Source organism: Chiloscyllium plagiosum, chromosome 33 (assembly GCF_004010195.1).
Source record: "Chiloscyllium plagiosum isolate BGI_BamShark_2017 chromosome 33, ASM401019v2, whole genome shotgun sequence".
Classification (NCBI taxonomy): domain Eukaryota; kingdom Metazoa; phylum Chordata; class Chondrichthyes; order Orectolobiformes; family Hemiscylliidae; genus Chiloscyllium; species Chiloscyllium plagiosum.
In genome coordinates, this window is record NC_057742.1 from 6231996 (window position 1) to 6244540 (window position 12545).

Consider the following 12545-nt stretch of genomic DNA (forward strand, 5'->3'; position numbering starts at 1 on the left):
TCTCCGCCCCCACTCCAGTCTGACCTATCACCCTCACCTTGACCTCTTTTCACCTATCACATTTCCGACGCCCCTCTCCCAAGTCCCTCCTCCCTACCTTTTATCTTAGCCTGCTGGACAAACTTTCCATTCCTGAAGAAGGGCTTATGCCCGAAACGTCGATTCTCCTGTTCCCTGGATGCTGCCTGACCTGCTGCGCTTTTCCAGCAACACATTTCCAGCTCTGATCTCCAGCATCTGCAGACCTCACTTTCACCCCAGAACATTAGCCTGGAGTTCTGGATTACTAGCCCAGTGACATAACCACCATGCCACTGCCTCCTCTGTAGTGACATAGTCACTTTGTTGCTGGATTTTGTACTCTAATCTCTCAAGTGAGATTTGAATCGACAGCTGTCGAACTCTGAGCTGAGATTGCTATCACTGAGTGAGAGTCACGAAAAGGAATGGATTTAAAGGTGTACATTGATACATTAAACCAGAATCTGAATGGTCCCCATTTGATGGGCTGAATGGCCTCCTCTCACTCTATCCTTTCTCTCTTTCCCTAATGAAATTAGCTGGAACATTAGTCAGTTATGATTTCTGCCTTGTGTCACTGTGCTATTAGCACTTAGTAATTTTGACACAAGCAGTTCCAGCTCTGTTTCTTTGCACACAGATAATTTGTGATTCTGTTGGGAAATAAGTCAGAACTTCAATTGGTGACCTTGTCCATTTTTTTTAAACATGTAGCCAGTACGCAGTATATTTAAATGTTTGTATCGGATGAGATTTATAACCTCTTTATGTAGCTTGTGCAAGCATGTTCTGTTTTTATTGGCGCTACTGAACCTACAGCTGCGAGACTGCAGCCATGGGGGAAACCTTTGATTGGGAACAATCCACCCTTTGCAGGGGAGTTCATTCCAAACCAGGCTTTTAAAGGGGAGGTCTCACCATCAGAATTCCACTTCAAAGTCGATCTAACAGAAATGCATTTTAAACAAGCTAATCAACACCAAGTGCATCACCAGCCAACCCCCTTTATTCTGAGGTTATGCTGTCTGGTCCTAAACTCTCCCACAAGAGAAAACCATTTCCCAGCTTTGAACCATGATATGAAGTAACAGTTGCTTCTGATACTTATCTAGTGGCTTGTACTGAACAGGTCTGTGCTGCATTAGCTGGGTTCACAAACAGGATAATTGGATTCAGCACTACTTGGGAATGGGTGTGTGGAGGTGGTGCAGCAGGCTCCTGATCAGTAACCAATGACTACTAACCAGTGATCAGTAATCAGTGACCAGCAGAGAAAGGATCAGGTGTGGAGGTGATGCAATGCTGAATCAAATAGCCTACTGTTGGTCATTTTCAGTTATGGATGAGCTCTCAACCAGAAGGAATAATATCAAAAATATTATTTCTTCTCTCAGAAGAAATGTGAATCTACAGAGGATTGTCGTGACTAGTCATGAAGCATATTCAAGGTTGAGATAGATAGAATTTTAAACAGGAAGGGAATAAAAGATAATAAGAAATTGTCAGGAAAGTGGAGTTGAGGATAATCATATCAGCTGTGATCTCATTGAATGATGGAGCAAGCCAGATAGGCTACTCTGGCTATTTCTGCTCCTACATCTTATGGTGTTAACCTTCAAACTAAAGCCATTCAGGTGCATAAACCCATCATTAAAGAGAAGTAAAAGAAATGAGTCACATATTATAATTAATATTACAAATTTATTTTCAAGTTTGTTTTTGTCATGTTGTTTAAGATTTTACATCTGCAAAGGATGGACATTTGAGGTTTTGTGAGTATCAATAATGAAATAAAGGATGCTATTTCCCAGCAGCTCAGGAGATAGTCAATGCAACTATTATATTGTTAGTTTTATTGTCTGTGTTCAGGTCATGCCTTTCAGGTTTTTCTTTAATATATAAAATGGTGGCAATATTTGAAACGGTCTCATGAACTTGCTCCACAGAGCCATTTAGTGGCAAAAGATTACAATTACACTTTGATTGGCAAAGCAAAATTGACTGAGGTTCTGACATACCAATTTGGTGATAGAAAGTGTTGACGGAAATATAGTAACAAGTCCTTAGCAGGAAATTATTTTTATGAATGAGAAACACAATGCATACAAGGTTTTAAATGATGTCTAGGTTTTTAAGTGCTTACAAAAGAGCTGTACTTAATGAAAGTATTCTCTCCATTAAAGCAGAATAAAGATTTGTTTAAGAGCTAAATCGAAATTGCAGACTGTCAACAGCTCCACTTTAAAGATCAAGTAAAATGAGCTCTTCATCACATGGCATTGTTACACTTTCAACACTGTGCTGCTTTCTCTGTACAGGTGCTCTCCTTACCTGGTTCATCGTATAATCTCACTCCTTCCAATGTCTTTGGAGGACCAATCACACCTGGTTCATCCATTACTTCACTGTTAAACCCAGTGGAAACCAGTCAAACAGGTAGGTGGCAATCATTAGGTGCTCATTTCTCCAGATTACTGTGATGGTAGGTCTCGAAAGAGAGACTGTTATGCTGAAACATATACTCCTCTGTCAAGGGGTTTAAAGTCAGTGCAGTACATAACATACAGCAGGAACTGTGCCCACTACATACCTGCTTACTCTTGGCCCCTTTCCAATTAAATGGGGACATGTGAGCTCTCTGGTGTCTCACTCAGAGCTTATTAAGATCATTATGTAGGCAATCACTGACCATTTAATGGTCTTGACCCACTTCCTCCAGTATCTAACCTGCAATGGGGGTCGGGGGGGGTTCATGTAGAAGTAGGGTTACACCATCAGAGAGACCCAGTAACTTCAACTTCATTGTCTAGTTTTGGAGGAGGAGGTTTGTAGAAAGGTCCTCCTATAAAAACTACAAGTACTGAAAAAACTCAGCATTTGTGGAGGTGGGTAAGAAGCAACAGCTAATGTTTCACTTGGAAAACAACACTTCAGAACACCCCGGCCCATCAATGGCTCCCCATCCTTTACAGGTTAATTTTAGTTCCCAACTCTTCCTTTGCATCACCCCCCGCCCCAGCCAACACAACCTAGTTTTTTTGAACCTGGACCTCCACTGTACTTAGCAGGGCCTGCCAACTTGTCCCTGGTGAGACTGTGGACCACTGTCAGTCTTCGGCTTGGTGAACAACCTGCAGTCCCAACAGTGACCATTGCTTACATTGGCGCTGCTGGAACTACAGAGTGACTGGCTATCCAGTGAAATTGCTGCTCTCTAAGGCAAGGTGGAAGTCTTGTCTGCTGTCAGTATTGAATTGTTATGGAGGAGTTATGGGCATTGCAGATAGTGTCCTCACTGAGAGAGCTCCATTGAATGCAGCCCTTTGGAGCAACAGTGTCTTAGAGATGTACAGCACAGAAACAGACCCTTTGTCCAATTCGCCCTTGCTGACCAGATACCCTAAATTAGTCTAGTCCCATTTGCCAGCATTTGGCCCATATCCCTCTAATCCCTTCCTATTCATATATCCATCCAGATGCCTTTTAAATGTTGTAATTGTACCAGTCTCTTCCACTTCCTCTGGCAGCTCATTCCATGCACGCACCACCCTCTGAGTGAAAAGGTTGCCCCTTAGCTCTCTTCTCTTCACTACAGTCTGTGATTCAAAGTGAACAGTCAACTCAGTCCTGTTCATAGTTATTAATCATAATTTATTTTTGCCCTGTTTGAATTTTATAAGCAGGAGGTTTGGAATAAATTCATTTGTAAATAATTCCTAAAAGAGAACATTTGTTATTATCAGGGATGAAAGTTGTCTGCTTGCATGCTGTAACATGACTTTAAACCCACGGTGCAATTCTTAATTGGCACCACCTCCCTCTCCCTCTCCCTTCTCCAGCCCCCTTCTTCCTACCAGCCTTCCTTCACTCCCCACTCTCCTCACCTTCTGGTTTCCTGTCCACTTCTCCTTTCACCTCCACTCCCTTTTCTGTCATTTTCTTTCTGTCCTCCCCTCCTGAAGATACCATTGCTTACTAAGATTTAGCTATCCACCTGAAACAATTACATTATAAATTCCTCTATCCATGAAAACTACTTTTACAGCAGTATCACTCTAAATTTCTGCTTCCCATCAGTAGCTGTGCAGGATAAGGTACAATTATAGTGTAACAAGTTTACATAGGGAAATTTCATTATAAGTTTGAACCTGGAAATGCAAAATAGATCAACTGTGTGACATGAAAATAGGGTTTGATTTGCAGTTCTTATTTCTAGCATAATGAGCTGCCCCAAGCATTCCCTCCTAGGCCATGTGACAATACCACAGAGATCAGTTGGTAAAATATCATGAAAACCACATCAGTACATGCATTTGTACAAAATCAAGGGGCAGCATGGGTGGCTCAGTGGTTAGCACAGCTGCCTCACAGCACCAGGGACCTGGGTTCAATTCTAGCCTTGGGCAACTGTCTGTGTGGAGTTTGCACAGTCTCCCCTGTAATTTACAACAGGATCTGAAATAATGGCAATGATCAGAAGGGGTCAAGCTATTTTTTCCTCCAAAAGTATTAATTCATAAAATTTGTACACAAAATGTTTCATTTTGAATACTACAAGATTTGCAAAAAAATTTCAACTAGTACAATTGCAATTGCCTTCATATTTAGCAAATACATTCCACATCAATTACCTAGATAGAAGGCAAAACGTTTCAAATTACAAATTGCAGTAAATACAATAGATATAAACTTCTCTATACAACGTGTTTCATTCTGAGGTGCCTTTCAGTGCTCTTAATTTGCATCATAACATTCTTCATTAGGCACAGAGTCTGAGAAGATATGCAGTTTCCAGGCCTTTGGTATTGCTATGGCTGAAAGAACTCAGACAATGACAGTGGCTGCCCCCAGCTTTAGTGTGTCCCTCAGCACACAGTCCTGGACCTTGGACCTTTTGCCAGTCTACAATACTCGATGAAGGACAGCTCCTTGCAGTGAAGGGCCACAGAAGCTCTGTTACCTCCTCTACCACTTTTGGAATGTCTACGTTCCAAAACTTACCTGGATGGGTACTGCTCCAGCAACACTCAAGAACCTTGACATTATGCAGGATAAAGCAGCCCACTTGATTGGCACCATATCCAAAAGCATCCACACCCTCCACCGCTGATGTTCAGTAGCAGCAAAGTGTATTATCTGCAAGATAGATTTTAGAAATTCACGAACAATCTTGAGCCAGTACCTTCCAAACCCACAACCACTTTTATCCAGAAGGACAAGGGCAGCAAATACCAGGGCCATGCCACCACCTGCAAGTTCCCCTCCGAGTTATTTTCCATCCTTGCTTGAAAGCATATCGTGCTGTTCTTTCACTGTAATTGGGTCAAAATTCTGGAATTCCCTCCCTAAGGCACTTGTGAGTCTACCTATAGCATATGGACTGCAACAGTTCAAGAATTCAACTCATCACCACCTTCTCAAGGGCAACTAGGAACGGGCAATAAATGCTGGCCCAGCCAGCAATGCCCACGTCCCACGAACGAATATCTTTTTTTAAAAAATGTTTTCAGATTCCTTCCCTCAGCAAAACTGCCATCCCGCCTCTCCATTAATGCACCCCTTGAAACTTAAATGTCTGATAAAACTTTTGATCACATGTCCCCCGTGGCTTGGCGTCAAATTTGATGAATCATGCTTCTTTGGAGTATTTTGGGATACTTACCACATTAAAGAGAAACTAAGATGCATGTTGTTACTTTCTGAAAGATGTTGCTCAGTCTCCCTTTTTATAACCCCTTTGTATTCTCTCTGTCTTTGTCCATGTTAACAATGGTGTTGCCTATGGTGAGAGTTAATGTGGACATACTGGGAGCTTCCAGAAACTGCTACTGAGTTAACTCACTCACACTGACAACTTGAAAAGATGATCCCCACTGACACACTGGTGCATTACTGCAGGAGCATTCCCCTATCGATTAGGCCATTCTTCAGATGAGATACATAACCAAGGTCCTGTGTACCTTCTCCGGTGTTTAGAACAAAGTCAGTGGTACTTTATGGAAGAGAACAAAGGATTTCTCGCTGGTGTCCTAGGTAATGCTTATCCCTCAGTCAGTATCACAAAAGCACGTTATCCTGTTGGTCTGTCATTGTTGCAGGTGAAAGCACACATCTATTGGCAGTTGTATTTCCTATATTATAACAGTGGTTGCAGAATTGTCTAGTTTTCTGGAAAGCACTCTGAAGATATCCTGAGGTAGTGAAGGGTGCTATACAGATGCACACTGATCATTTAATAGACTGTATACATTTGAACAAAAGAAAGGGGGGAGAAAACAGCCAACGTGCTTCCCCTCGAGCATAACCCAGTATCCCCTCCCAGGAAGATTATTAGGAAATTAATTCCTGGTCATTTCCCTCTCTGACACCAGGGAAATAAAGTCATATAGTAAGGAAACAGACCCTTGGATCCAACTCATCCATACTGACCATGTTTCCCTCAATAAACTAGTCCAGTTGCCTGAGTTTGACCCATATCCCTCTAAACCTTTCCTGTTCATGAACTTATACAAATGTCTTTTAAGTGTTGTAATTGTACTCACATCAATCACTTCCTCTGACAGTTCTACACACAAACCACCTTCAATGTGAAAAAGTTGTCCCTCGGGTCTCTTTTGAATCTTTCTCCTCTCACCTCAAACATACGCCTCCTAGTTTTGAATTCACCCATCCTAGGGAAAAGACTTTTGCTATTCACCTTATCTATGCCCCTCATGAGGTTATAAACCTCTGTAAGGTCACCCTCAACCTTCTACGCTGCAGTGGAAAAAATCCCAGACTATCCTTATATCTTAAGCCCTCCAATTTCTGCAACGTCCTGGTAAACCTTTTCAGAACCCTCTCCAATTTAATAATGTCCTTCCTACCAGAACTGAACACAGTATTCCAAAAGTTCTTTCACTAATATCCTTTACAACCTCAATGATGCCCCAACTCCTATAGTCTGAGCATTGAAGGAAAGCATCTTGAATGCCTTCTTAACCAGTCTATCTGTGATACAAATTTCAATTAACTATGTATCTGAACCCCTGGGTTTTTCTGTTCGACAACATTATCCAGGGTCCTACCGTTAACTGTATGAGTCCTGCCCTCATTCGTTTTACCAAAATACAGTATCTTGCATTTATCCAAATTAAACTCCATCTTGCCACTCCTCAGCCCATTGGCCCAATTGATCAAAATCCCTTTGTATCTTAGATAACCTTCTTCACCATCAACTATACCACCAATTTAGGTGTCATCTGCAAACTTACTGGCCATGCCTCTTAAATTCTCATCAAAATCATTTATGTACATGACAGACAGTAGTGGCCCCAGCACCAAAGCTAGTGGAATACCACTGGTCTCCACCATCACCGTCTGTCTCCTACCATCAAAACAATTTTGAATCCAATTGACAAGCTCTTCCTAACTCACATATGATCTATCTTTACTAACCTATCTACTATGTGGAACCTTGTCAAAGGCTTTACTAAATTCCATGTAAGCAACGTCTACTGCTCTGCCCTCATCAATCTTTTTATTTGTGTTCTCCAAATCTCAAGTTAGTGAGACACGATAATTTGACTGAGTTTTGGAGAACACAAAGATTGATGAGGGCAGAGCACAAAGCCACACTGACTATCCCTAATCAGTCCTTGCCTCTCCAAATGCATATAAATCCTATCTTTCAGAATCCCCACCAAACACCTTACCCACCCCTGCTGTCAGGCTCCCAGGTCTATAATTCCCAGGCTTATCATTATTGATACACCCATGGTTATTAACAGTGTTTGTACATTGGTAGTCCCTTAACTGATTCAGCCTAGACACATGAATAGCCATGCTTGTTTCTGCCTTGTGCAGACCTCAGGACAGTCCTGAAGAAGGGTCATATCTGACTTGAAATGTTAACTCTGTTTCTGTCTGCAGCACAGCCCCTGAGTTTCATTAACATTTTCAGGTTTCCAGCATTTGCGTTATTTTGCCATTATTCAAGTCACTTTAAGCTTCCACATAAGCTCCTTATAATACTTATGATGGAATAAATTGTTCCAATGCCACATCTTCGAGAGTAATCAGGCAAATAAAAATAATTCCTGGCCAATGGAACATTTGGGTAGGTACCCAAAATGTTGGTCAAAAATATTGGTTTCAGGAAGAGAGCAGGATGGAGAGGTTCAGGGAAGGGGTTTCTGAACTTGGTGTCCAGGTGGCAGAAGGCACAGGAAGCGGTGATGGGGTGAAAGAAGTGGGAGATACATGAGGATCTGGACTTTGAGGAGCAAAGTTCGCAAATGTTTGTCAGGCTGGAGCGGCACTAATAGGGCAAAGCATAATACCAAAGGCTGGCCATGTGTACAAACCTTTGTTCTAAGAACCTGACTGAACTCCCCAATCTTGTTTGTTTTGCAGAACCGGATCTGGACGACAACGATTGCAGTTTTGTCTGCAGAGGCAGTTCTTCCAGGGGGAGCCTATCTCCAACGTAAATCTTTCTTTACTTTGCATTCCTTTGTCTTAATACATGAAGATGCACATTGAACCTAGTCACATTAAAAGCTTTCTGGGGCAATTTGGCAACGCTAGGATCTTTAAGAATTGACCCCCAGTCCCAGAAGACACCGCTGCGCATAGACCTTGGAGAGTTGAGCATCTGCAGGAAAAGTTAGAGGGAACATAATTCACCACTATCTCAGATTCATTACATTGCTCACTCAGCATTTGTATCTGGGTGGGGTGGGATTGAATTGAATTTATTGAATTGAATTGAATTTATTGTCACATGTACCGAGACACAGTGAAAAGCTTTGTCTTGCGAGCAATACAGGCAGATCACAGAGATATGTAGCATAAATAAGTAAATAATAGGTAAAAACAAAAACACAGGTACAGGCAAATGTTCAGAGTTTGTGAGTCCATTCAGTATCCTAACAACAGTAGGATAGAAACTGTTACGAAACGAGGGTGTGCAAAAACCTCCTCCAACTAAATGTTGGGAAGATCTAGGCCTTTGATTTTAGCTCCGAATCACAAGGTTCATGCCCTATCTACTGACTCATCTTCCACCCCAGCGACTGTCTGAAATTGCCTGCTTGATTGGTAGCCCACATCCACATACATACGCCCTCTCCTCCACTGACGCTCAGTGTGTACTATCTCCAAGATGCACGACAGAAATTCATCAAGGCTCCTTAGACAGCACCTTCCAAACCCACGACTACTACTATCTAGATGACAAGGGCAGCGGATTCATAGAATCAGGACCATCTGCAAGATCCCCTCCAAGTCACTCACCATCCTGACTTGGAAATATATTACATTCCTTCACTATTACTTGGTGAAAACTCCGGAATTCCCTCCCTTAAAGCATTGTGGGTCAACCTCCAGCCTGTGGACTGCAGCAGTTCAAGAAGGCAGCTCACCGCCTCCTTTGGAGATTTCTGGAGAAAAGGCCAGAGAATGGGACTAGCTGGGTAGCTCTTTCGGGAGCTAATACAGACACAATGGGTTGAATGGCTTCCTTCTTTCCTGTAAGATCTTATGATTCTCAAGGGAAACAAGGGCTGGATAATAAATGCTGGTTCACCAATAGTGCCCTGTGTCCCACAAATGAATAAAAGAAAAATTAGAGCAGACTGTTTTCAATCTTTTGACCAAGAGACTGGATTCAAAATACATATTCACGTCATTGGCCCTTATTTCCACCTCTGTAACATTGGTAACCAAGCTTCTGCCTCAGCTAATTTGTTATCCATGACTTTAGTTATTTGAGACTTGACAATTCCAGTGTAACTGAGGCCAGCCTCCCATCATTCACGAGCCACCCCATCCCCCAAACTTGATTTTGTCCAAAACTCATCTGCCCTTTCCTTACTTTGTTTCTTTGGAGTTCCAGCTCTCGTCTCTTTTCTTTCCTCAACATTACAGCTCACCCATTGGCGGCTTGTCCATGTTGTACGATCAGACCATACCGACTCAGCTGGAGAATGTACCACAAACAACGTCTAACATAGAGGAGCTCCTGGACAAGCACTGGAGTGGAGAGGGAGGCATTGACAGTAAGTACTGACCCACTGTATTGGGGGTAGCAACGTCCTGCTGTACACTCTGCCTGTGCGTGATGGTCTGGTGAGGACATGTGTGTGGTGCTTCTTGTAATCTTACTCTCTGGAAGATTAAGAAAAGATATATTAGGTCCATTGAAAATCACGATTGATTTTGATAGCAAAGTTGAGGAGAATCTGTTTCACTTAGTAGAAGGGTTGATGAGCAGAAGGCGCGGGTTGATGGCTTTTGGCAAAAGAGCCATGGGACTCAGTTTTTCAGTGCAGCAACTTGCTGTGATCTGGAATGCATTGGCTGAAAGGCTCGAGGCAGATCTAGAACTGATATTGGAAAGGGAAGTAAATACCTATCAAAGGGCTATTGGGAAAGAGTAGAAGAATGACGAATTGAATAGCTTTTCTTGTGTATAAGTACACACTAATTTCTCTGAACATCAACGTATAAAGATTTTGAGCCTTATTATTTACATTCTGCTTCTGAATTCTTGCTGTCCGAGTGAATGACCTCACACTTCCCTGTTACTCACCATCCCATAGCTTGTCACCCACTCCTTTAATCTTTCTGTATCTGGGTGCAGTGTCTTTGTGCCCTCTAGCTTACAATCCCACCTCATTTTTGTATTGTGATGCACTTTGGGATATTTATTTGGCTGAAGATACCACCTAAGTGCAAGCCCTTTCTGCCAGTGCTCACCACCTTAGGTGCAAAGACAAATGGCTACTTGAGCGAGCTAGGATTTACATCTTCAGGAACGTGGGAGAAAACATAGCGAAGATGTATAATGTGGTGGCTTTTATTGCTTTGGGTAGAATTTGTTCCCTTTTTGGAGAGAGAAGCACGATGCTGATTTTTGTTTTTCATCCTCTAGTTGTGGACATGTTAAAATCATTGCACCTGCTTCAGTTAGATAACCGACGTTTACAGGAACAGATCATGAATCTCTCTGCAAAGAAAGAGCGTCTTCAGCTGCTGAATGTCCAGCTCTCCATCCCTTTTGCTAGTGTGACATCCAGCAATGGTCCGTCCTCCCAGGCACATTTAATGACCTCCCAGAATGGTAAGAATGCTTTTCTCTGCTGAGTAACATGAGAGCATAACTGGATGATGCACTTAATGAATGGCCCAGTCAGGATTATCATTAGGTGCTCTTAGCCAATGTCAACTGAGATTTCACTTGTGGTGCCAGAATAATCCTTTACTGCAACTTTGGCCAAGGAGAAACAGCCAAACTTGCAACCAATAATGGAAGGCAAATGACTCTATAATTCAACCAAACTGACCCACACAGATATGCGTGTGTACACTGTTCATCTCAGTCAGAAGCAGTCGGATAGTGGTTATTGCTATAAAGGGCTTTATGTATATTATATATAGTTATTATAGAGTTTGGTGAGACTTCACATTGAGTATTGTCCACTTCTCTGCGTATATCTGAGTAAGATGTACTTGCCATGGATGGAGTTCAGCAGAGGTTCATCAGTTTAATCCCTGGAATCTAGGATTGTTTTAACAGGAGAGATTGAGGAAATTGGACCTTGTGTTTCAAAGAATGAGAGGTGATCTCACTGATGTTACAGGCTGTGACATGGTGGGTACAGGTGGGATGTGGCCCCAGACTGGTGACTCTGAAATGAGGGGACGTGATCTTAGAATAAGGCACAGGCCATTTAAGACTGTGATGAGGAGTAATTTCTTTAGTCACAGGGTAGTGAATCGCTTTCAATTCTGGATGGCTTTATGAGGGACATAATAGTTGCGAGAAGGTGCAGGAGAGATTGACCAGAATGGCAGCCAGGGTGAGGAACCTCCTTTATGAGGACAGAAGAGAGAAGCTGGCATTGGCTTCATTTAAACAGATCAGTTAAGAATAGGTTTAATGGAAACAGTCCAAATTGTGAAGAGCTTTGACTTATTACTTAGTAAATCAGGGTGAACTGATTTTGTTGGCAGGGGGGATTAGGGATCAGAGGGCAAAGATTTAAAATAATTAGAAAAAGAATCAGAGAAAAGATGTGAGGGTTTCTTTCTTTAAGTACTGAGTTATGATGATTTACAATGTGCTGTATTAAAGAATGATGAGAAAGATTCCTTCGTAATGTTCCAAAGGAGATAAATACTCAAAAACAAAAAAAAATTGATCTACAGAGAAAGAATAAGGGAGTGGGACTAATTGAAAAACTCTTCATTGAGGCAGCATTAGCAAAGTGGGCTGAATCGCCTCCTTCGCTGACTGACTGTACAAACCTAGATCAGAAATCACACAACACCAGGTTATGGTCCAACAGGTTTATGTGAAATCACAAGCTTTCGGAGCAGCGCAGTCGTGTGACCTCTGACCTTGTTGGCCCCAGTCCAATACTGGCACCTCCACATTGTATATAAATCGAAAAGAGGTAATGAAAGTTACACTAACAGCACTGGGTCTGGAGTTTTCATGTGGCAGTGCATAGAATAGAAGAATGTGGCCAAGTAAAACA

At 42.2% G+C, this 12545-nt stretch overlaps 1 protein-coding gene across 5 annotated transcripts in view; it reads left to right on the forward strand.

Annotated features, from left to right (window-relative positions):
* Positions 1-12545, forward strand: part of LOC122539772 (protein AF-10-like) — a 184601-nt gene that overhangs the window by 147511 nt on the left and 24545 nt on the right. For all 5 annotated transcript variants that reach the window (XM_043674818.1, XM_043674817.1, XM_043674821.1 and 2 more), the window contains 4 exons: positions 2340-2457; positions 8416-8488; positions 9931-10061; positions 10937-11125. In XM_043674818.1, the coding sequence (XP_043530753.1) occupies positions 2340-2457; positions 8416-8488; positions 9931-10061; positions 10937-11125 (511 nt within the window). The remainder of the gene's footprint in view (positions 1-2339; positions 2458-8415; positions 8489-9930; positions 10062-10936; positions 11126-12545) is intronic.